Source organism: Macaca thibetana, chromosome 4, assembly GCF_024542745.1.
Source record: "Macaca thibetana thibetana isolate TM-01 chromosome 4, ASM2454274v1, whole genome shotgun sequence".
Lineage (NCBI taxonomy): Eukaryota > Metazoa > Chordata > Mammalia > Primates > Cercopithecidae > Macaca > Macaca thibetana.
Window position 1 is genome coordinate 84,424,527 of NC_065581.1, and position 23,414 is coordinate 84,447,940.

A 23,414-nucleotide genomic window follows, 5' to 3' on the forward strand; every position below is an offset into this window, starting at 1 on the left:
CTACTGCACTAAGGGGAAATACCACTTTTTTTTTTTTTTTTTTTTTGAGGCGGAGTCTCGCTCTGTCGCCCAGGCTGCAGTGCAGTGGCGCAATCTCGGCTCACTGCAAGCTCCGCCTCCCGGGTTCCCGCCATTCTCCTGCCTCAGCCTCCCGAGTAGCTGGGACTACAGGCGCCGCCACCACGCCCGGCTAATTTTTTTGTATTTTTAGTGGAGACCGGGTTTCATTGTGTTAGCCAGGATGGTCTCGATCTCCTGACCTCGTGATCCGCCCGCCTCGGCCTCCCAAAGTGCTGGGATTACAGGCTTGAGCCACCGCGCCCGGCCGGAAATACCACTTTTACAAAGTTAGCTGTATTTAAGAAGGGGATGGTCAGGGGAAGATGTTAAAGTGTTTTGAAGTCTGAGTTCAGGTGATTAAAGAAGGGTCTTTCAATGCAGGAATCTGGTTGAGAATGGGCAAGACACCTGACATAATAGATTAGATCTTGAAGCAAGTCTTGATTAGTAAGCTATTGTTCAATAAATGTTAAGTGAGCTCTTTGCCCAGGGGAGTAATCTAATCTTCTGATGGAAGAGCTCTTTGCCTAGATCAGCAAGCTGTCCAGTTGATAAATTTGTTTTCAAGGATTTCCTAGGGCAAACACTGAAATTACTTATTGGTTTTACAGCCTTATCTTCCATAGGGGCCCAACTCTTCCAATTTGCCAGACACTAAGGAAGTTCTTCAGGACTTTCAGTTTAAAACAGGGACAGTCCCAGGCAAATCAAGGCCAGTTAGTTATCCTCTCATCTGGGCAAGAATTTCTAGTAACAGATAGGAAAGTCATTGGCACAAGTAGCCTCAGTTCCCAATCCAGATAATTAACTGTGTGGATGCAGTAATCCCCATTCTTAGTACTAATTCATCTCTTTGTTTTTAATTCCTCTCCAAGTCCCAGGTAACCCTTTTCTTGAAGTCAGATCTGGCACAATTTGATAGTTACTTAAGGTCCTCAGCCAGTTATCAGGCTGTATGTGTCAATAGAAATTATAGAGTAACTTGTGCTACACTTAGCTCAGGGCCTTATGGGAGTCCTATTGTTGAAATTAATTTCACTGATGGCATTCACTTATTATAAAATAGTCCTGCCAAGTAGCTGCAGCATATGACATTGTCAGGCAATTTTTAAAAATTCAGTTATTTGGTGTAATCAGTTGCACAGATTTTTGTGATAGGCAGAATTTCTATGGCTGTTTATCTAAAATTAGAAGAACAAATTAGTTAACCATGTGATTGTTAAAACCAGGCTTAGTAATTTTGAATGCTGACTTAATGAAAGTAATTTCTTCTTCAAGATACCATGATATTTCCCCGTTTTATTACCATGGCACCAAAAATCACGTTTATTAAAAACCTTAAAGAAATTAAGCTACCTCCATTGCTGGCCTTAAAAGAAATTAATTCTTTAAAAACCAATTTAAAACAAAGTGTGGTAGTCTGACTAATGCTTTCCTTTCTTGCAAAAATGTCCAGATCCTAATCTCTGGAACCTATAAATATGTTACTTTATATGGCAAAAGGGACTTTACAGATACGGGTAAGTTTAGGATTTTGAGATGGGGAGATTATCCTGGATTATCTAGATGAGGCTGATATAATCACCACAGTCTTTAAAGCAGGGCAGAAGATCGGAGGAAGAGACAATGTCACTATGGAAGCACTGGGGGGAAAGGCTATGTGATGCGAGGCCATGACCCCAAGGAATATGGATGGTCTTTAGAAGCTGGAAAAGGCAAGGAAACAGATTCTCCTCTGAAGCCTCCAGAAGGAACCAGCCCTTCTAACAACTTGATCTTAGCCCCTAAGACTCATTTTAGACTTCTGATCTCCAGAAATGCAAGGGGATAAATTTGTGTTACATTTAAGCTATGAAGTTCGTGTTAGTTTGTCACAGTGGTGCTATGGTTTGAATATTTGTCCCCTGCAAAACTCATGTTGAACTTTAATCCCCAATGTGGTAGTATTGAGAAGTGAGGCCTTTAAGAGGTGAGTGAATTCATTCATGGGTTAAAGGATTAATGGATTATCATGGAAGGAGAACTGGTGGCTTTATAAGAAGAGGAAGAGAGGCCTGAGCTAGCATGTGAGCTCAGCCCCTGGCCATGTCATACCCTGTACCACCTGAGGACTCTTCAGTGAGTTCCCACCATCAAGACGATTCTTACCTGATGCAGCTCCTCCACCTTGGACTTCTCAGCCTCCATAAACTGTAAGAAATAATTTCCTTTTCTTTATAAGCTATCCAGTTTCAGGCATTCTATTATAAGCAACAGAAAACAGAGTAAGACAGCAGCAATAGGAAACTAATATAGAAAGTATCAGGAAAATGAATGGCTGTATCATGCTCCCTTTTGTCATTATTTGAAGTTGCTTTTATGAGCAAAGCTTGTCTTACCTAGCAACAGTTGCTAAGTAAGTTAACAACTTAATGCTAGAGTTTGGGAAGGAGCAACTGCTTAAATCTTCCCAAATCTGGTGCCCATACCTTCTATGGCAGGGGCTTTTAGTACCATTCTTTAATGTTAGACACATAACCACTACCTAATCATGTGAACCATTTAATCCTTACCAGCCTCTAACATCCTAAAACCCTGAACCTCTTCCAGCTTTCTTAAACTGTCAGCTTTTCTTGAAACGACTTTTTCTGATTCTAAGATTATTTTAACTGTAAATAGGAGAAGACATCTGAAATTTAACTATGATCAGAAATTCAGATTACAACAGCTTTGTTTGCTGTGCTGTTTGTAATAAAATAATCCCACCAGCCCCTTTTGGAAAAACCTTCAAACGGATCCATGAATACAAGCCACTGAAGACACGCTTTTACACTCACAAAGACATACTAGGTAAGTGACTTTATTGTTTTCCTTTGTTGTAACACTTCATAGCGTTATGTGTCATTCTTTCTGGTACACAGACTTTTATCAGCTTTTTTCTCTTCAGAGTTGCTTGTCTGTACAGGGATGTTTGAGAAGAATATGGGTTGGAATACAGCTTCTCCACTTATAGTTGTGTGTATTGGGCAGGGTATTTAGTCTCTCAATCTGTTTCCTTATGTGGAAATAAAGATACTAATACCTATCTTACAGATTGTTATGAGACTTTAATGAAGTATTCGTATCTATTATAAATCCTAGCACATAATAGTAAATGTGAGTTCATTTTGCCCTTGGCCATACTTGGGCACCTTTCAGTATGTGTAGGAGAGGAAATATTATCTCTAAATAATACCCTAATTGGATGGGCACAGTGGCTCACACCTGTAATCCCAGCACTTTGGGTGGCCAAAGTGGGCATATCGCTTGAGGCCAAGAGTTCAAGACCAGCATGGCCAACATGGCGAAACCCCGTCTCTACTAAAAGAATTTAGGCAGGCATGGTGGCATGTGCCTGTAATCCCAGCTACTCGGGAGGCTGAGGTGAGAGAATAGCTTGAACCCAGGAGGTGGAGGTTGCAGTGAGCTGAGATCACGCCACTGTACTCCAGCCTGGGTGACAGAGCGAGACTCTGCCTCAAAAAAAAAAAAAAAAAAAAATTTAAAGTACCCTAATAAATGGGTAAAAGAAACTATAACCTTTAAATAGTAGCTAGTGGCATAAAAGTAGATACATATAGATAACATGAGGACTTTTACTGTATATACATATGTATAATACATAAGCAAATCAAATTGTGCTATAGGTTTCCGTCTCTCTTTTATTCTCATAAGAGTTTTCAATCTGACCTTGAGCCTTGTAAGTATTTTCCTAAGGACTCTCAAAATACTCCTCTGATCCTCTCTTCCTTTAAAATGGTAAACTGAGGTGATTTCATTTCACTTCTGATATTTGAAAATATAAGAAGCTGGAGAGGTGTTTGGAAAAAAAAACTAAAATGTAGGAGGAGATCAAATTGGAATCATCCTCTAAAAACATCAATACCAAAATTGTTTTTTAGCATTTAGTAAATGCTTAGTATGAATGATTCATTATAATCTCTAAAGTGACTTTTCATACCCAGGACAGTATATCTCCATTCTTAGATATACCTTAATGATTGATTTCCTTGTGCCTTATGGAATATCTAACCCAAACCTTAAGTGGATAAGTTAAATCTATTGTTAGAAATTAATCTTTTCTATTCAGTGACCTTTATTTGTCGCTGAACTGTTTTAAGTTAAAAAGAAAAAAAGTTGAAATTCTCTGTTCTTTATAAGTTCAAAAGCATGTTGAAATGTCCATAGAAGAGCTAGTGAGTATTTCATAGGACAGTAGTTCTCAATCCTGGCAGTGCACTATATAGAACTTTGAAAAATACATTAATACAGATATCCAAACACAGACCCACTGGATTTAATACTAATCTAACACAGAGCCACTAAATTAGGACCTCTACAGTCAGGATTAAGCATGTGTATTTTTTCCTTCATGTTTAAATAACCTTTTTTATTTCAAGATAGTTTAAGACTCACAAGTTGCAAAATATATCAGAGTTCCCTTGTACTCTTCATCCAGCTTCCATTGATATCTTATGTAATCCTGGCACTTTGTCAAAGCCGGAACATTGGCATTGAAACAATACTATTAACTCAGGTACAGACCTTATGTATACTTTTTTCCCCCAGGCATATAGTTTTATGAAATTTATCACTTGTGTATGTTAATGTAACCGTCACCACAATCACAACATGGAGCTGTTCCATCACCACAAAGGAACTCCCTCGTGTTACCCCTTAGCTGTCATTCTCTTCTCCCCAAACTTGAACCCCTGACAACCACTAATCTGTTCTCTATCACTATAATTTTATCACTGAGTATGCTATCTAAAGAATCATACATTATATAACCCATTGAGATTGGCTTTCTTCGCTCAGCATAATGCCCTTGAGATTCATCCAAGTTGTTTATTAATAGTTTTTTCCTTTTACAGTACGTGCACTAAAAGCTTTGCAGGAGTCCTGTTGTACAATCAGGGTTGAAAACAACTAATAAAACCAATGGGATTTAAACATGAAAGAGGATAGCGGTAGCCTACGCCTGTATCATATTTTTATGAAGTTCAATACATTGATGGTCCATGCTTAGTCACATTTTGTCCTAGAAAATCTTTTCTAATTATTTCTATACAATGTTGGGCTTTTGCAGTATGTGTCCATCTCTACTGTAATATATGCTGCCCTGTGTTTTTAAGATTCACTGATGAACTAGTAGGAGACTCTCTGCCATCAAACATATACTTTTAATTGCTAGTGACAGAAACATTAACTCAGAATAGATTGCATAAAATGGAATTTCTTGACTCTTTTAACAGAGAAACCCAAGGGAAATCTGGCATCAAGGCTTTCAGTCTGTCCATGCTTACCCTTTTAGTGAGTTGGCTTAATGGTTTACTGCTGCAGCTAGACTTACTCCAGCCGCTGGGAAAGGAGGAATGTGGATCAAGATAGCTCTAAGAATCTATTACCTTCAGCATAGAAATCCCAGAGGAAGGGCAGGCACGGTGACTCACGCCTCTAATCCTAGCACTTTGGGAGGCCGAGGTGGGCAGATCACTTGAGGTCAGGAGTTTGAGACCAGCCTGACCAACATGGTGAAAGCCCGTTTCTACTAAAAATACAAAAATTAGTCAGGCATGGTGGTGGGCGCCTGTAATCCCAGCTACTCAGGAGGCTGAGGCAAGAGAATCACTTGAATCGGGAGGCGGAGGTTGCAGTGAGCTGAGATTGGGACACTGCACTGCAGCCTGGGCTACAAAGCAAGACTCCCTCTCAAAAAAAAAAAAAAAAAAAGAAAAGAAAAGAAAAAGAAAGAAATACCAGTGGAGAAAGACCTGGCTATCTGATATTGCGTGGTCCTCTAACCTCCTCTAGACTTTTATTACCTTGTCTGGGTAGAGAGGATATTATTATGGGAACGTTATTATCTGGAAATCAAATTAGATCATTGGCTGAAAAATAGTAAACTTCTACCCCTTAGCTCACTCCATACTGAAGCAGTTAAACCCACAAAGAACCACAGACTAAAGAAAGGCATGTAATGTGTTGAAGGCATTCCACTTCGCCTCTCCTGATGCTAGCACTAGCACCCAAATAGGAACAGGGGGAGAGAGAGAGAGCTGTATAATGTGCTAAGACCTCTTGAATATTCACTCATCATTCTACTTTGAGTGTACAAAATGTGTCCCTTTCTTCAGGGCATTTATTTCACCTCCCCAGTTGTCTGCTGGTTGTGGACTGGTTGTGATGAGAGGAATGACCAACTCTATCCAGGCCTGACAGTGCTGTGAATTCCCTCCTAATTAGAGAAAAACTTACTCTTTCAATGGGTATCTTTGAAATATATATACTGACATCTCCTAAAAGGATGTATCTCCTAAGTAGCCCTCATAAATAACTACATAATGGTGGAAAGGAAAGCCAGGAAGCAATCGGTGGAGGTTTGTGACCATTGCTCTTCACATACACAGATATTGGGGCAAATATTCTGAAAAAAGAAGAGAAGTTTCAAGAAGATATACTCAGAGAACGCATTGCAAAAGCAGAAGCTGAAGTATGGGCTCAGGTAAAAGAAGTTACATGTCAACCCAAAGTCCATCTTTACAATTCTTTCACATTTTGGATTTGTCTGAAACAACTGTATAGTGTAGTGGTCAGAACTGACTGAATCCTGGCTAGCTGTGGGACCGTGGGAAAGTTCTACAACCTCTGTAGTCTTGGTTTCTTCATTGTAAAAGAGGAATAATAGTACCCATTCTGTGGGATAGTTGGGAGGGTTCAGTGAAATAATATGCCTGGCATACAGTAGATGCTTAGTAAGAAGCTGGCATCATCAGGAGCTTCCTTCCTTCTCAGCTGCCCTCTCTGTATGGAGGACTCCTGCTCCCTTTATTTTCATTTGATTGAAACCAGAACTAAAAAGAAAAAAAAATAACTAAGAAGACTCCTTGTTGATAGTTGTTTCTTATAGCCTAACATTTAATATATAGACTATCCATTTGTGGAGCATGTAACACTCCTGTTTCTTCAAATGCTTCTCTATGGCCTACTCCCCTTTTCCTCCCCTCTCTCCAAAATCCTTAATACCTTGTCCATACGACTGCTGAGCGCTATAAGGGCAATTTAAATATCAGGGCTGACATTGGGATCCAAGGCATCAAACTGAAGCAAAGCCTCAATCCTGTAGCCCCACTTCTTCCAATCATAGAATGACATCAATAACTTCCTAAAGAGAATTACAGCTCCTTGAGAGCAGAACAAGCCACTGTGCTTAGAACAATGTTTCTCAGTTTCTTTATAAAATAGACATTATAGCAAATAGTATTAGCATTGTTCAGTATTAATGCCAGCAAAAGCTTGTTATGAAAATGTTTTGAACATACATAATACTCCAGTTCTGTATGAATACTCCAGTTCTGTATACCCCAGATTTTGATTTATCTCAAAATCTTTGTAGTCATCTATTTTTATTAGTGGTAAAATTCAAACTGATTGTGAACCATCAATTATACATCAATTATACAAGGTGATGCTTTTGTAAATAGTCTACAATTTGAATGTAAGTTGGTCTAGTGTTCTGTGTATTCGTTTCAAATAGAGTTGAAGTTCTCTCTGAGGACCTAATGCGGGGAACCTGGATGGTACTCTGCCTCTTTACTCGGCTCCTTCTAGCTTTGTACATCTTTTCACTTCACTGTGTTTTCCAGATTTTCCACAATGCACATATGTTACTTTGAGAGTCAATCAAGCAAGAAATAAAGTGCCAAAGAGAAAAGGCAACCCAGCAGCCTACGTATAGTAAAGCTGCCTTGCCTTTAGCGATTCCAGAAACGGCAAGGCTAGCCCTGGATTGGGATGCGTTAGAGCATCTCTGGCTAAGGCAGACAGTTTGATATGGGAGGTTTGAGATGGGAATGGGGCAAGAAATTAGGGACTCCATGGTGGTTGCTAATTTTCAGTAAATTTGAAAACCTGATTTACTAACATCCCGAATAAGCCAAGTTGCCCTGTGCTTATTCTGCTACATTAATAGATAAATGGACTCTTTCTTTCAAAGGCTAATGAACGTCAAAAACAAGCAGTGGAGAAAGCACTTGAAGAAGCAAATGACAGACACAAAATTGAAATTCAGATTTTGAAAGAGGAACATCAAAAAGATTTACAGGTTTTTATAGTGGCTTGTTGTCTTTTAAAAGTAATTATATTAGTAAAAAGAAAAAAAAAGTTGGCAAGGGAATGAGAAAAAAATAATAAGAAAATCTAGGTTGGTGTTTCATGGCCATTAGCTGGGATCCCTGGGAGGTTCTCAGAAGAGATGCTGAGCTCTCTAGAGCAGTGATGAATGGGTGAAGAAGAACCCATAGCTTACTTCCCAAGGGAAGCTTTGCCTGACCAGCCTTGCCTTGCCACCCACACACTGTCCATGACACCCTGATCTTTTTCATAGCAGCCTTCATTGTAATTAAATAAATGATTGTGTGGTTAGTTGTTGAATGTCTGACTCCCCCACATGACTGCAGCTTTCAGCAGGGGTGTCTGTCTCATCACTGGACTAGCCCTGGTGCCCAGCATAATTCCCTGACTTGGTAGGTGCTCAAATAGTTGAACAAGTGAAGCAGGCTGTTCTCCTTCTGTGATTTCTTCCTTTTTTCTAAAGTTTGCACTTACTGTGCTGCCAAGAGGGACATCTGAGCTGTCCCTCAAGAATTTAATGCAGGGCCGGATATCACAGATGAAGGATACTAACCTGTAGCCTGTTCAGGTACATGACTCTAGGTAACTTACAAACTTTCAGGTGGAGACCCTAGTATTCATTGTTAGTTCAGTAACTGGATTACAAAATCTGCTCAAAGGAAAAGGTTACAGATCAATTTTCACATTTTGGTCAAGGGAGGGACAGGACAGGATAAGGTACAGGTATGACAATACACGGGCAGAAGCTGGAGGAAAGTGGCAGAGGTCCAGCCCCAGGTTTGGCCTAACTTAAGAACACTAATGAGCAGTTCAGGGACTGCAGGCCAATTTATTCATTGTTGCAACAACGAGCACCTACCATATACTAGATGTGTACCAGGTGAGAAAAATCAACTGTCTTTACCCAGAGAGGACTTGCTGGCAGGAAGGGGAGCTCCTCCCCAGGGCTCCTGAAGGCTTCGCTCCAGTGGCCTGCCTCAGCCAGGGTTGGTATGGTGCCTGAGGGGTTGGCTGTGGTGGCCCACTGCCCATTCCCCATTTCAGTTAAAATGTGAAGAGCATTTATAGCATGTCTTAGGCAGGCCTGCTCTTCAGTTGCTATGTACAAGTATGGCCATACTGGCAATTAAAGTATTAAAATACTTCTCTATCAGTTGATAACTAGTCACCCGCTAAGCCCTCTATCACCTTGGTCACCCTGGTTGCTTCCCCAGCAGACTCCTGGACCTCTCCCAATCCAGCAATTTAAAAGGATAACTCCAAAAAGAAAAAAAAAAAAAAAAAAAAAAAAAGATAACTCATGGCTTGGCAAGGGGCTCTAGTTCCCTGCTATAATGCTGCAGCCAGAGGCCATTCAGATAGGTGGGCCCTACTGTGCTGGTTGATACACATTTTGAATGTCCTTCCTGGCATTAGGTTGTAAAGACATGAGGAAGATGTGATGCCTGTTTCAAGGTTCACATGCAAGTCTTTCTTTAAATAATGTTATTGTACCCCACATAGCCTTTGAGTGGAGTTGATGCACTTAGTGCTTCAGTAGAAAGAAGCCCTAAGAAAAGTTAAAGGTAGATAGTTAAAGGGGGATTGACCTTCCTGAAATAATTGTCCAGGGGTTGGGAATTTACATTTATACCACCATTTCAGGTATTTTTTATTTATGAAGGAATGATTAGTCTAGAGTAGTGTGTGGGGTTATTTCACCCTGTTATATCTGCAGGATACTAAGACACAGACATCAGTACTGCTTCTCAGGGCTTGTCTGTGAACCATCTGCATCAGAATCTATTCACGTGGGGGCCTGACATACAGATTCCTGGGCCTCATTCTGACCTACCGACTCCATCAGCAGCCCAAGTGATTCTCACACATATTAAAGTTTGAGATTACCAATATATAGCAGAAAACCAAGTTCCTCTAGAACAAAATATTAAATTCTGATGTGTCGAGACCACCAGGGATTGCTCTAAAGAGTTTGGTGTATTTCCTGCACAGGGGAAATTGCCCCATCCAGACCTGGCTCCACTCTTGAGTTCTTTTGTCCTCTTCTGCTCTTTTCCTGGTGCTCTTTTTTCTCCGTAGGGTGTGGGTAATAGAACAGCCATGGGCTTTTGGGGACCTTTAACTTTTTTTTTTCTCTTTCGTTTATAAAAACACTAAACATTCAATTCCAGAGAACCAAAAATCCCACCTTCCCACCGAACACAGCTAAGGGGCCTGTGTTCTGCTTCATACCTTTTCTCTTTTCTTTCTGTCTTGTTAATGCTTTTAAAAACAAATGAGTTTTTTATATAAATAAAGTTTTTAAAGTGTGAAAAAAAAAGGAGTTTGGTGTGTTTCAAATGCATGCTGTTAGATAAAATTTCTAGATCTTATTTGATGGATAGGTAATCTTTTGAAAAGGTGTTTAAATTATTGAAAGACAATAATATCAAAAAGTAAATGAGAAGATGAAAGCTAAAGGAAAAATAAATGAAAAACTAGAGTAGAAAATATAATAAAGTCATAGGTAAATTTAAAACTTAAAAATGTATATATGCCATGATGTCCTGTGCAGTTATCACTGATTGGACCTTGAGCTTTCTGCCAGCCAATGCAAAGAGGGAAATGCTGTGACTCACCATGCCCATAAGGTACAGACAAATTAGGCACCTGAGAGGCTCAGATATTCCTTGCTATGAAGCCTCAGAGCAGTATCTCCTGAGGGGGACATTGTGTAAAAATGCCTGTCAAACATCTGTACAGTTAACACGATGGAGTCCATGAATCTGTTTCTTACAATATCTCAAAATGTGGGGTGACTCACTCAAGATGCATTTCAGTAAAAGCATTTCATTAAAAGTAAAAGCAATGTAAGGCCTCCTTACATTGAATAAGAACACCGACGAACAGCAGGTTACTTAATTATTTTTGGAGCTTTAAATATATATTCCACATGCTATGTGAGACAGTAAATGAATTTTCGTTTTATTAAATCATTACATAAAAGAGGGACTGAGTTCAATTATCTGAATTCCTAGTTAGTAATTAGGAATCAGATAATTTCTAATTATCTGAATACCTGCTTCAGAACCCAGCCAAAGTAAAGGGCTGGAATGTCATTTTTAAATTCTATGATTCAATAATTTATTGTATGTTTAAAAATGACTGAAAGAGTATAATTGGATTGTTTGTAACACAAAGAAAGGATAAATGCTTGAGGTGAGGGATATTCCATTTAACCTTGTGTGATTATTACACATTGTATGCCTATACCAAAATACCTCATGCATCCACAAAAATTGAAAATTAAAAAAACAAAAACACTATCACTTTGTGCCAAAAAATTTCAGGCATACAACAGTCTCACACCACCCTATTGACACTGACTTTTTTTCCTTCTTCAACAGATGTTTGCAAGAGTTCTATTAAATACATTTCATTCTGAAAAAAATTAATGATTCATATAGGAATATATTATGGTAGTACTTCACCTGTCTTAAGCTCAACCATCACCCAGCAGTCTGAATTACTGAGAATGTACTTGAAAACCCAGAAGTAAGTTAAAATATGTCCCTAAGGAATTAAAGGCCTCTGACTACGAGAGAGTAACTCAGGCTTATTACACATAGCAGAACCTCTTCACCCCCACTCAGATGTCATTATGCTTATTTGACAACCTAAACCCAACAGACTTAGATGCTTGATTTTTCTTTTGTTTTCTTTTCTTTTGAAATGGAGTCTCTCTATAGCCCAAGCAGGAGTGCAGTGGTGCGATCTCGGCTCACTGCAACCTCTGCCTCCTGAGTTCAAGTGATTCTCCTGCCTCAGCCTCCCGAGTAGCTGGGATTACAAGTGTGCATCTCCTCACCCAGCTAAGTTTGTATTTTTAATAGAGACAGGGTTTTGCCATGTTGGCCTGGCAGCCAGACTGGTCTTGAACTCCTGGCCTCAAATGATCTGCCCTCCTCAACCTCCCAAAGTGCTGGGATTATAGGCATGAGCCACCACACCCAGGAGGGTTGCTTGATTTTTCAAATTGGAAATAGATTAAATACTGGAAAGTAAAAATAACAAAAAGGGGCTCACTGATAGCAGCTACAGCAGCATCCTCAGCCTGATGGCAAGTAATCTTCCTGTTCTTTGAAGAAAAGAAAAATTTGATTTGATACCTACAAGGAACAAAGATGAAATTTCAAAAAGCAAAGCAATCTGAGATCGTTTATGACAGATAACAAGTGGCTCTATGAACTTCAACAATTATTAAATGCCACATGAAGTTTTTGGCCCAGTACAACCATTCATCTTTGTCTACCAAGCCTGGATCATCAAGAAAGTGTTAGATTGTTTCATAATGTTCTTTTTATGGTGTTAAAGACATTTAGAAACATTTCCATTCAAAATATTTTGTCCAAAAAAATTTTAGTAATTTAAGAGACAAAGCCTTCTGTAGGAAACCCAGCTAGCATTTCTAAATGGCCAATGTTTTCCTAAAATGATTTTCTAAATATATCAACTGAGGCCACTTTGGAGAGATTCTTAAAGTTGATTTCTGGTGTCTGTTTCATTTTTTAACTTTTCACCCTTGAAGTAGCCAAAGTGAGAAATTGAGAACTTTTTCTCTTGAAAAAGCTGAAAGGTCTGTCTTAACAAATATTTTAATTGTTGAAATAATCTTCTGAGAAGCTGAAGCAATTTCAGTTTCCATTATAATTTAGAGTTCTCTTGACTTTCTCTCAGCTTCAGCTGAGGAATCTCTCTGGACACTGTAAACAGCTGGCTCTCTCAGGGGCTCCCGTAGAAATGGTGCTAAAGGGAGTTGAGCAATCTTCAGCCAGGAGAACTCTTACTGGTTTTATTCCTTTCTATTCTGGGTAAGATTTCATTTAAAGAAGGGATTCTGCAGCTATTGAAAACCAAAGAAAACCCACTGTACTATGTCTTACAAGACTGTACAATTGATGAATCTCTTGAAAGACTCCAGCATCGCAGCCAGGAATGAAGTGAGAAACTGGCAGTCAGCAACCCTGGCTTCTATCCCTAGTTCTTCCATTGATGTGCTATGTGAAATAACTTAATTTCTCTATGTTCTTTTGATGTCTTCCCAAATAGAGATAAACATTTACCTTTGGGCCAGGCACAGTGGCTCATGCCTGTAATTCCAGCAGTTTGGGAGGTCAAGATGGGCAGATCACTTGAGCCCAGAAATTCAAGACAAGCCTGGGCAACATGGTGAAACCCTATTTCTACAAAAAATAGAAAAATTAGCCAGGCATGGTGGCAAGTGTCTATAGTCTCAGCTACATGGGAGGCTGAGGTGGGAGGATTGCCTGAGCCTGGGAGGTCGAGGCTGAAGTGAGCCGTGATTGTGCCATTGCACCCCAGCCTGGGCAACAGAATGAGAACCTGTCTCAAAAAAAAAAAAAAAAAAAAAAATTACCTTTAAGTGAAAATTTTAAAATACGTGGACAGAATGATTTGCTCCTCCTCTTTATAATGTTATATTTCTACGTATTGTTATATTTCTGTAACATGTATTGCACAATTAGGTTGTTGGCCTCCTCCACTAGACAGTGAATCCCCTGAGGACCAAGATCCCCACCTTCTTGTGTATGTAGCATCTGGGCCTCGGAGTGCCAGGCACACTGTGGTATTAGTAGGCATTTCCAAAATGGTGACAGGGTTTTCCCTGAGCGCAATTTGTGGGTCTGTTTTCCACAGGTCTTGGTTTGACTAGTGCTTCGTCTACTTATTTGGTTGAAGGCCCTCCTCAGGTCCTCCTTCCTGGAACAATGGAGCACTTATTCCTGTCCCTTCCGCAAAGGAGAAAGGGCCCCTCAACACTAATAAGTTGGAATGCTGAAACAATGGTGGGGACAGGTGGGCAGATTCCTGTGACTGTAATACCGTGCAATTGTTTTCTGCCTGAACCTCAGGTTCTCTCCCACCCAGGAGACACTCAGGAGGCATAATAATTATTTCTGCCATTTTCCAGGACTGGCTTACTAAAGCAGAATTGCATTATGTAATTATGCATAATGATACTATGATACTAGAATATTTGAACAATCAAGAAAAAAGACCTTTAACCCTACCCCTCTAACCCAACTATTTTCTTTTTTCCATATTCCCTTTCAATATTATCTATGTAGATATTTATATTACATCGTTTGTATATTTTTGGTTCTACCTAACATCATATAAATAAAAGTTTTCCATATCATACACACTCTTCTTTTAAATCATCAGTGTTAACAGGTACACTTGCCAGCAGATAGATAAAACTATGGTTTAAATAGCCTCTTAATGTGTGGTTTTAGACATCAAATCTGTAATAGCTAAACCTAGTTTTGCCATTGCTTCAGGAAGTGACAGCTAAAACTAAGACAGAGATGTATCAAAACATGGATGACGAAATGAAGAGAGAGCACTTGGCTGCAGAACAGCGCATGGTCCACAGAATCCAAAGGATTATGATGGAATGCCACAGAGAGAAGGTGGAAGCTGTGGAGAAAGCCAGGGCTGAAGAAAGACTCATCGCCCAGAAAGCAATCCAGGCCCAGAAAAGGTATTCCAGAGAACTCATTTGCAAATTAGTATCTTCCTTTATCAAAATCAACCTGGAGAAACAGATAAGGTTACAGTACATAGGTAGATATTGCCCAGTTTTTGTGTTTTTACATTTTTATTATGGAGAATACCAAACATAGGGAGCAATTTATATTGTAGAGTATGTGTGTGGCTTAAAGAAAAATAATAACGTAAATACTCAAAAACCTACCACTCAGCTTAAGGGATTGAAAATTGCTGTTTTCTAAAGCTCTCATGTGTTCTTCCTCAATCGTATCTTCTTCTTGTCCCTGCTTGAAAGATAGCTACTCTCTAAATATGGTATTTTTCATTCTGTATCACCAGTTTTAAGAAACCAAGGACAGGAATCAAGAAATCGTTTCCCATAAACACATCATTAAAATCAATCTTCACATTCTCTAGCCTAGATCATACACTATTATGTTTGTGTTACTTTTTGGTCTTTTTCTTATTATACAAGTAATATATGTTGCAAAAGAAATTGACATTATGGAAATATATAGAGCAAAATTGCAAGTCCTGATGCATTTCTTCCCCTGCACCCTCCCTGCCTCCCAGAGACAGTTATTTTAAACAATAGAGTCTATATCCTTCCATGCCCTTTTCATGTGTTTACAGCCATATGTATGTGCGTAATCACAGATCAGATCACACATATATATATATTTTAAGACAACCAAGGTAACTATTTCTATATATGTAATGATTATTTGCTGGAACAGGACAGCAGTTAGGAGTTCAGGGATTGTCAGGGGCAAGAGAAAAAATGTAATTTCCAGATTTTTTTGTACCAGGTCATTTACCTGCCCATGATCACTGATTTGTAGCAGCAGAGCTGAGACTGAGACCTCCCTATTTGGCCTTTGTGACTGGTCCCTTTTGCTTTGCTGCTTGAGTTAACAAACAAATCCATTTCTATATAATTAATGGGTAAAATCTTTTTCATTAGAACTCTTTAGAACAGGGACACAGGTAAGATCCTGGAGGAGGTACAGATAAATGAGAATGAGAGCTGCAGCTGTGACAGTTTAACTGGTACCTCTCTTCCTGCATAGACTACAGGTCATTGTGGAGGTAGAAGACGAAGATGAGAGGGGATACCAGGAGGGGGTTAGGGAATGAGTTGTGGCTCAATGCACTGGAAGGTGGATCCTCTTTTCCTTTTTCTCCTGCCGGGCATCTGCAGGAGCTGTGCAGGCACCCGTGGGACCCTCTAGGTCCCCTCCTCACACACACTTGTGGTCTCCTCCCTCTCTTGCTAGATTGTTTTTGCACCCCCTCCAGCCCTTTCCTCTGTGAGGTTTGATGGAAGGTTTTCAATGTCTGCCTTTTATTGAATCCGTAGACTAGGATTAAGGAACTGCCATGTGTAGTGTTAAAATATATCCAGCTAGAATGCCCATTTTGTTTATTGATGTTTCCCAAGTGCCTGGAAGAAAGTCTGGCACATGGTAGGCATTCTTGAAATATTTATTGAACAAATGGTTTAAATTTCTTGCAGTTAGTCGAAGCCACTCTTCAGCACACCAGATCTTATAAACTTTCATCAAGACTTAAGGATTCAGAACACTTATATATCATGAGAAATTTGTTAACTATATAGAAAACTTTTTTGTGGATTGAGGTGATTAGATTCTAAACACGTTGCCCAGGAGACACTGGACTCCTTCTCTTAAAGTTAAAAAAAAAAAAAGGCTGGGGGCGGTGGCTAAGGCCTGTAATCCCAGCATTTTGGGAGGCCAAGGCAGGTGGATCACGAGGTCAGGAGATCTAGACCATCCTGGATAACAAGGTGAAACCCCGTCTCTACTAAAAATACAAAAAAATTAGCCGGGTGTGGTGGCGGGCACCTGTAGTCCCAGCTACTCGGGAGACTGAGGCAGGAGAATGGTGTGAACTCGGGAGGCGGAGCTTGCAGTGAGCCAAGATCTCGCCACTGCACTCCAGCCTGGGCGACAGAGTGAGACTTCCTCTCAAAAAAAAAAAAAAAAAAAAAAAAAAAAAGTCTCTGTTTGTAAAGGTTCTAATTGTTTTCTAGCCCAAGGCAAGGCATGAATGAAATAACCACTCAGGACTTTTTGTGGTCATGGCTGCAATTCCTACTGACAGCTTCCCTTATTCAATACCCAGCACATGCAAGGCCTTTTGTATACTCCTTCTTGTATCTGCATATCCCTTTCTAGGAGATTGTATCATCCTACATATCTTCAGGCAAAGACCCTGGAGGGTTAAGGCCTTAAAGGGAAACTAAGTAAACTGCCAAAGGTCACAGAGGAAAGAGGTGACAGGGCCTGATTTGAACCCTGGCCTTTATGATGTCAAAGCTTATGACCTTCCATTATGCTACCTGCTCTAGAGATAGAGAAGCTATGTGAGTTTTCTAGAGGATTTGTTCACTTCAACAGAGCTCCTCAAGTACCTTCTGTGGATGTGGCACAAATTAAGGGCTCTTTCTCAACACTGTGTAAAATCACTAGAGCATGGCTGCCCCCAACAAGCAAGGCTGGATGGGCTGGTACAAATAGCACATAGGTGCTGGAAGAGTTCAAAGTCCTGGAAAGATCAAGCAGTATGGGTGGGGTATGTAGTGAGGTCGGTTTTTTGGAGGAAGTTTGTCATGGGTTGGGCCTTAGAGAGAAGGTAGGAGGTCCCACCTGTGAGAGAGGTAAAAGAATGAGAACAGAATGAGCAAAGACATGGAAGGAGAAAGCATGATGTATAATGAGGCAGCACCAAGGGGAGGTTCCAGAGTGTTAATAACCCGGGGATAGAAATGCACTGCTGAATGCTAGCATCTGGAGATGTCCCTCACCTACCTAACTTCTGAAATGCCTGCAGCCTCCTGCCAGATCAGAGAACCAGGAGTTCCCCATGTCCCAGGTAGAAAATCAGAATATAGGTTACCGGTAAACACAATGCTCGTACCTGATTGAAATAGTGCTAACAGTCCTATAGTTCTAATGAAAAGTAGATTAATAGCTTATTTACAGACTAACCAGGCAAAGGATCAATTGCTAGTATGGATTTTCCATGGTTTATTTTTCCCCTATCAGTTAAGATTGAGTTATTACATATCAGATGATGATTTTATTTAGTAACTTGTTTTCATTCTCCAAGAGTCTGTTTTATAAAATATCAGACTGAATCCTGTAAATTTGGACACACACTACAACTATTTTGAAAATAGTTACTTTTCTGGCCAGTGCCACCCTGAAATACGGTGTGTATTTCAAAATTACAAGTGTACAGCCTCATAAAGATAGAGAGGGCAGAAGAACCTCACTGCTTACAGAAAGCATAGACATTCACTTCACGTCGGAATGGGCATTGGGGGGGTTATGGAGCTGGACATGCCATTCCTTCTGCCAGCCAGTCATTGGTGAGCCTCCTTATGTTGCTGGTTGAGGTGGTTGGTCCACATGCTGAACACCTCTACTTGTCATGTTCTTCCTTATGTGGATCCAGAAACTCTGGGCCTCACCTTTACCCTTGGCTTCTGGCCCTGCTCCTTCTCTGTGCATGGTGATTCTTCAAATGTTTGAGGAGAGAGAATATGTCCAAGATTTAATTTGAAGAAGGGAAGGAAAAACCAAAATGTACTAATACCTAGTTCTTTCACAGTTCTTTCTCATATGATAAGCTTTCTAGGCCCTCTTTCAGTTAAAAAAAAAAAAATACAGGTAGACTAATTTATGTACATTGAAAAACATTTTACACATATCCCAAGAATTGGCTATTTTCCTATGGCAAATATTTTGCTTATATTAAGAATCCTTTTTAAGCATGAATTTTTTTTTTTTTTTTTTTGAGAGAGAGTCTTGCTTTGTTGCCTAGGCTGAAGTGCAGTGATGCGATCTCTGCTCTCTGCAACCTCCGCCTTCCAGGTTCAAGCAATTTTCCTGCCTCAGCCTCCCAAGTAGCTGGGATTACAGGTACTCACCACCATGCCCAGCTAATTTTTGTATTTTTAGTAGAGATGGGGCTTCTCCATGTTGGCCAAGCTGGTCTCGAACTCCTGACTTCAGGTGATCCACTTGCTTCTGCCTCCCAAAGTGCTGGGATTACAGGCATGAGCCACCACGCCCAGCCTCATGAATTCTTTTAAGCTTTTGTAATGTTCCAACATATCTGCTTTAAAATTTAGTGTTATTCAGCACAACATGATTTAGAGAGAACTTCATCTGTATTACCCATTTATTCATTCATACATTTATTGATTGCCTGTTGTATCCACAACGGGCACCACACTAGGCAGGGGAGATACAAAGATAAATGGGCATTCCGGGTCACACCCTCGATGCACTGCACCCCACACCACTCCTGGCTTTAATTCCACAACTTCAGGGAACTCATCAGAATGAAATTCAGAGTCACTCAGACCTTAAACCAAAGGATCAAATATTCAAGCACTAAGGCAGGCTGGGAAAAGTTGGGTCTGGGCGCGGCGGCTTGTGCTTGTAATCCCCGCACTTTGGGAGGCTGAGGTAGGAGGATCACTTGAGTCGAGCCTGGCCAACATGGCAAAACCCTGTCTCTACAAGAAATACAAAAATTAGCTAGGCATGGTGGCACATGCCTGTAGTCTCAGCTACTCCAGAGGCTGAGGTGGGAGGATTGCTTGAGCCCAGGAGGCAGAGTTTGCAGTGAGTCAAGATGATACCACTGCACTCCAGCCTGGGCAACAGAGTGGGACCCTGTTTAAAACCAAAAAAAAAAGAAGAAAGAAAAGTTGGAAAGATTTTTTAAGTACCAGATTCTGTATAGCAGTAAGATATTTTGATATCAGGGAGTCTGAAAGGGACTGTCATTGAGGTTGGGAGCTGGAGTCATCCGAGATATACGTTACTGGATCAGTTTTACCTGAGCTCAATTCTGGTAGAACCTTCCAGTTAGCCCATAAATGAAACCTCCCATTTGAGTGAAAGGAGAGTCAGCCCCACTTGGCAGGAAACTCATGCCTGCTTGTGTCAGAGGACACAGGGAGCACAGCTTCCTCTTTGGAGATTGGTCCCTGGTCATCACCCTGACAATCTCATCGACAGCCTGAGGATGTTATCAGACATCAGACTAAATCCTAAGAATGTGTGTCGATGCACACTGCCCACTCTATACACAGCATCACTTCTATTAATGGAACCTCCATTCCCCTGTGACCCAGGTTGAAAATTAGCAAGTTGGTTTCAATTCCTCTTTTTCCCACATCCCCTGTATCTTTGCAGTCACAGATTCTGGCAGCTATGACTTTTTAATATTTCCTAGGCTTAACCCTTTCTCTTCCTCTTCCCAACCCTCTCTTTTGTCATTAGTTCAGACCCTCATCGTTGCACCTCAAGAATATTATGAAATGATACAATTGGTCTCTCTAGCTCACCCCACTAAGATTCAGTTCACCCACTGTTACCTGAATAACAAGTCTAAAATGTTATTTTCATTGTGCTGCCCTCCTGACAAAAAATTTATAGTGCCCACTCGAGCTTGAAGCAGGTAATGATTAAGGGCAGGAACTCTCCAGCTTGCTCAGTTGTGTGACACTGAACAACTCACTCTTCTCTAAGCCTCCATTTCCCACCTGTTACAAGGGAATAGTCACAGGTTATAAATAAAAATAGGCCGGGCACGGTGGCTCACACCTGTAATCCCAGCATTTTGGGAGACCGAGGAGGGTGGATCACTTAAGGTTAGGAGTTCAAGACCTGCCTGGCCAACATAGTGAAACCGTGTCTCTACTAAAAATACAAAGTTAGCCATGTGTGGTGGTGCACACTTGTAATCCCAGATACGTGGGTGACTGAGGTAGAAGGATCACTTGAACCTGGGAGGCGGAGGTTGCAGTGAGCCAAGATGGTGCCACTGCACTCCAGCCTGGACGACAGAGCAAGATTCATCTCTAAATAAATAAATAAAATATCAGCTTCAATGGGTTATTGTGAAAATTAAATGAGATATCATGCATGTAAAATGCTTACCACAGTTCCTGCAATACAGTAAGCACTCAAAAATCATTACCCTTGTTATTAATATTGGAAATAGTTGGTGGGAAAAGGAAGAAGAGAAATAGTTTAGTGGCTACAGAGGCTAAAGAAACATGTGATTTACTTCAAGACTAGGGAAGTCTGTCAGGTTTGAAAGTCAAGTGGAAAGACTCAGAGAAGATGAGAGAATTGCATCTTGGAGGATGGAATTTAGGAGATTGGGCCAGTGGTAAATCTTGGAAAGGCTGTATTAGACTGGGAGGCAGAGGGGGAGGATTTTTATTAACAATCATACATTTGAGATCTTAAAACCTCAAATCTTTGAGGTTCTGCTCAAACTGTGTTAACTGCAGAAATCCACCGGAAATGTATCACAGTGGCTAAGAGCTTTTGTCCTGGACTCAGACTGCCTGAGTTGTGTTGCAGATTTTGCCTCTTTTACTTATTAAGCAAACTTAGACAAATTACTTAACTCCCTGAGCTCAATGTCTTCTTCATAAAAAGAGCATAGTAATGGAACCACACTACAGAATTGTTTTTGAGGATTCATTGAATTAATGTATGCATAGAATGCTCATTAACCTGCTTGGACATGGTAAGAGGTCAACATGGTTGGCTGCTATAAATTATATATAATTCCCTACATTATAGCCAGAAGTCTATTAATCATTTAGCAGTGCTTCTGAATGTGTGGTCCAGAGACCCTTCAAGGTCCCTGAGACTCTTTACGGAGGCAGTCCATGAGATTAAAACTATTTTCTTAATAACACTAAGACTTTATTTGCCTTTTTCACTCTTAGTCTCCTATGAATATAAAATAGTGTTCTCCAGGGTTTTGTGATATGTGATATCACAATAAATTGAAACAGTATGAAAATTCAGCTTTTACTAAGCTGGAGATTAAAGAGTTTTGCAAAAAAAAAATTAAAATTAGGCTGGGTGCAGTGGCTCATACCTGTAATCCCAGCACTTCGGGAGGCCAAGGCGGGTGGATCACTTGAGGTCAGGAGTTCAAGACCAGCCTGGCCAACATGGTGAAATCCCATCTCTACTAAAAATATAAAAATTAGCTGGGTGTAGTGATGCACACCTGTAATCCCAGCTACTCTGGAGGCTGAGGCGTGTGAATCACTTGAACCTGGGAACTGGAGGTTGCAGTAAGCCAGGGTCAGGCCATTGTGCTCTAGCCTGGGTGACAGAGCAAGACACTGTCTCAAAAAAAAAAAAAGTTAAATTATACCATTCTTCTCATGAAATATTTCATCGTTTTGGAAAATGTTTTTCGTAAGAGATTTTTAATATTTTTAAAATGTCTCCCTTTTAGTTTATATAACTGTTAATGTCAGTACCTATAACTCGTATAAATGAAAGCTCTTTGGTTTCCTCAATAATTTTGAGAGTGTAAAGAGTTCCCGAGACCAAAAAGTTTGAGGTGACTGTCATAGAGTATTGCTCAGATAAAAATCAAGATTAAAGCTAAATCTATCCTGTGAGTATAAAGTTTTTTCATCTCTGGCTAAAGGTCAGCAGCTGGATTAATATAAAGAAATACTTTCTCTACAGAGTTTGGAACTCTGACCCTATCTCCTCATTTTTAAGCACAATGCATGTATATTTTCCTGAAAAAGGTGGTCTCAGGTTTCTAAAGTTGCCATTAGATGTTAGATTAGTGGCCTCACCCTAACCCACAGCAGGTAAGTACATAGGAAGCGTCCCTGCTCTGAAAACATGTTTTGTTTGTTAACAGCTAATGCAATCCAAAAGCTCATCTGTATCAGCCTGTCTCAGGCTGGTGGCTCATCTCAACAATTACTCAGTCATCTGTGTTTAAAGATGAAATTATTTTGTTTTTAGTGGCCAATCCATCTAACTTATAAATCCATATTATCCTTTGTAGCAAAGCCACGGAGGAAATTGTGAATACTGGTATCACAGTTACTAAGGATGAGAAGACCAGTGTGGCCCGACTGATGAGGGAAAAAGAACATGAAATGAACGTCCTCTATGGCATAGCTCAGAGGCAGAAGCAAGAAGAGGTACAGGAAGTGCTTCAAGAAGCAGAGAAAACACATCAGGCCACTCTTGGCAATGTGATGGATACACTGGCCAACACCCAGGGGGAGCTGCTGTCTATAGCAAAACAACTGGGAATCATGACAAATTGGAAAGATTTCCTAGAGGAGGAATTACAGGAAACCAGGATGGCATTTCAAAAATACATCAATTATACCTTTCCTAAGCTTTCACCAGGACATGCAGATTTTATTCTGCCAGAAAGAAAGAAAACACCTTCTAATCTTGTTATTGAGGAGAACAAAACAACTCTTGATTAGAAGTCTTCAACTGAAATTTCACTACAAAAGACATCATTCTAGACTAAATAAATTAACTCATTACAAAAACCATTTATTGATTTCCCAGCCTTGTGCAGGGTACTATTGGGCTGTAAGATTTTTCATGGAAAACCAAAATATTAAAAAGTACATTCCAGATTATAGTGAGCCAAGTCTGAGAAGAAAAAACTGTGAGAGGGAGCAAACTGATTAAGAGGGGAAAGGTTTCTTGGATGAAGCCTAAACACGCTTCTGTATCTGTCTTTATTCATTTCTACATCAGACATATAATTAATTATTTCAGTATTTATTGCCATAGAAAACAAGTAAA

The 23,414-nt window shown here is 40.1% G+C and overlaps 1 protein-coding gene across 2 annotated transcripts; it reads left to right on the forward strand.

Annotated features, from left to right (window-relative positions):
- Positions 1-333: 333 nt before the first annotated feature.
- Positions 334-23,143, forward strand: C4H6orf163 (chromosome 4 C6orf163 homolog). 2 transcript variants are annotated; one of them, XM_050788066.1, is made up of 6 exons: positions 334-2,252; positions 2,719-2,889; positions 6,489-6,583; positions 8,075-8,182; positions 14,553-14,755; positions 22,648-23,143. In XM_050788066.1, the coding sequence occupies exons 2-6, from the start codon at positions 2,742-2,744 to the stop codon at positions 23,081-23,083; spliced, it is 990 nt and encodes a 329-aa protein (XP_050644023.1). In that variant the 5' UTR covers positions 334-2,252; positions 2,719-2,741; the 3' UTR covers positions 23,084-23,143. The 2 variants fall into 2 exon arrangements, with proteins under 2 accessions (XP_050644023.1, XP_050644024.1); XM_050788067.1 differs by lacking the exons at positions 334-2,252; positions 8,075-8,182 and having other exon boundaries at positions 2,267-2,889.
- The last annotated feature ends 271 nt before the right edge of the window (positions 23,144-23,414 follow it).

Bases quoted from the DNA above. Each gene is read 5' to 3' on its own strand.
- C4H6orf163 (XM_050788066.1), top strand. From the start codon at position 2,742: ATGATCAGAAATTCAGATTACAACAGCTTTGTTTGCTGTGCTGTTTGT. The intron at 6,584-8,074 runs GTAAAAGAAGTT...TTTCTTTCAAAG, and splicing joins AAGCTGAAGTATGGGCTCAG to GCTAATGAACGTCAAAAACA. The intron at 14,756-22,647 runs GTATTCCAGAGA...TATCCTTTGTAG, and splicing joins GCAATCCAGGCCCAGAAAAG to CAAAGCCACGGAGGAAATTG.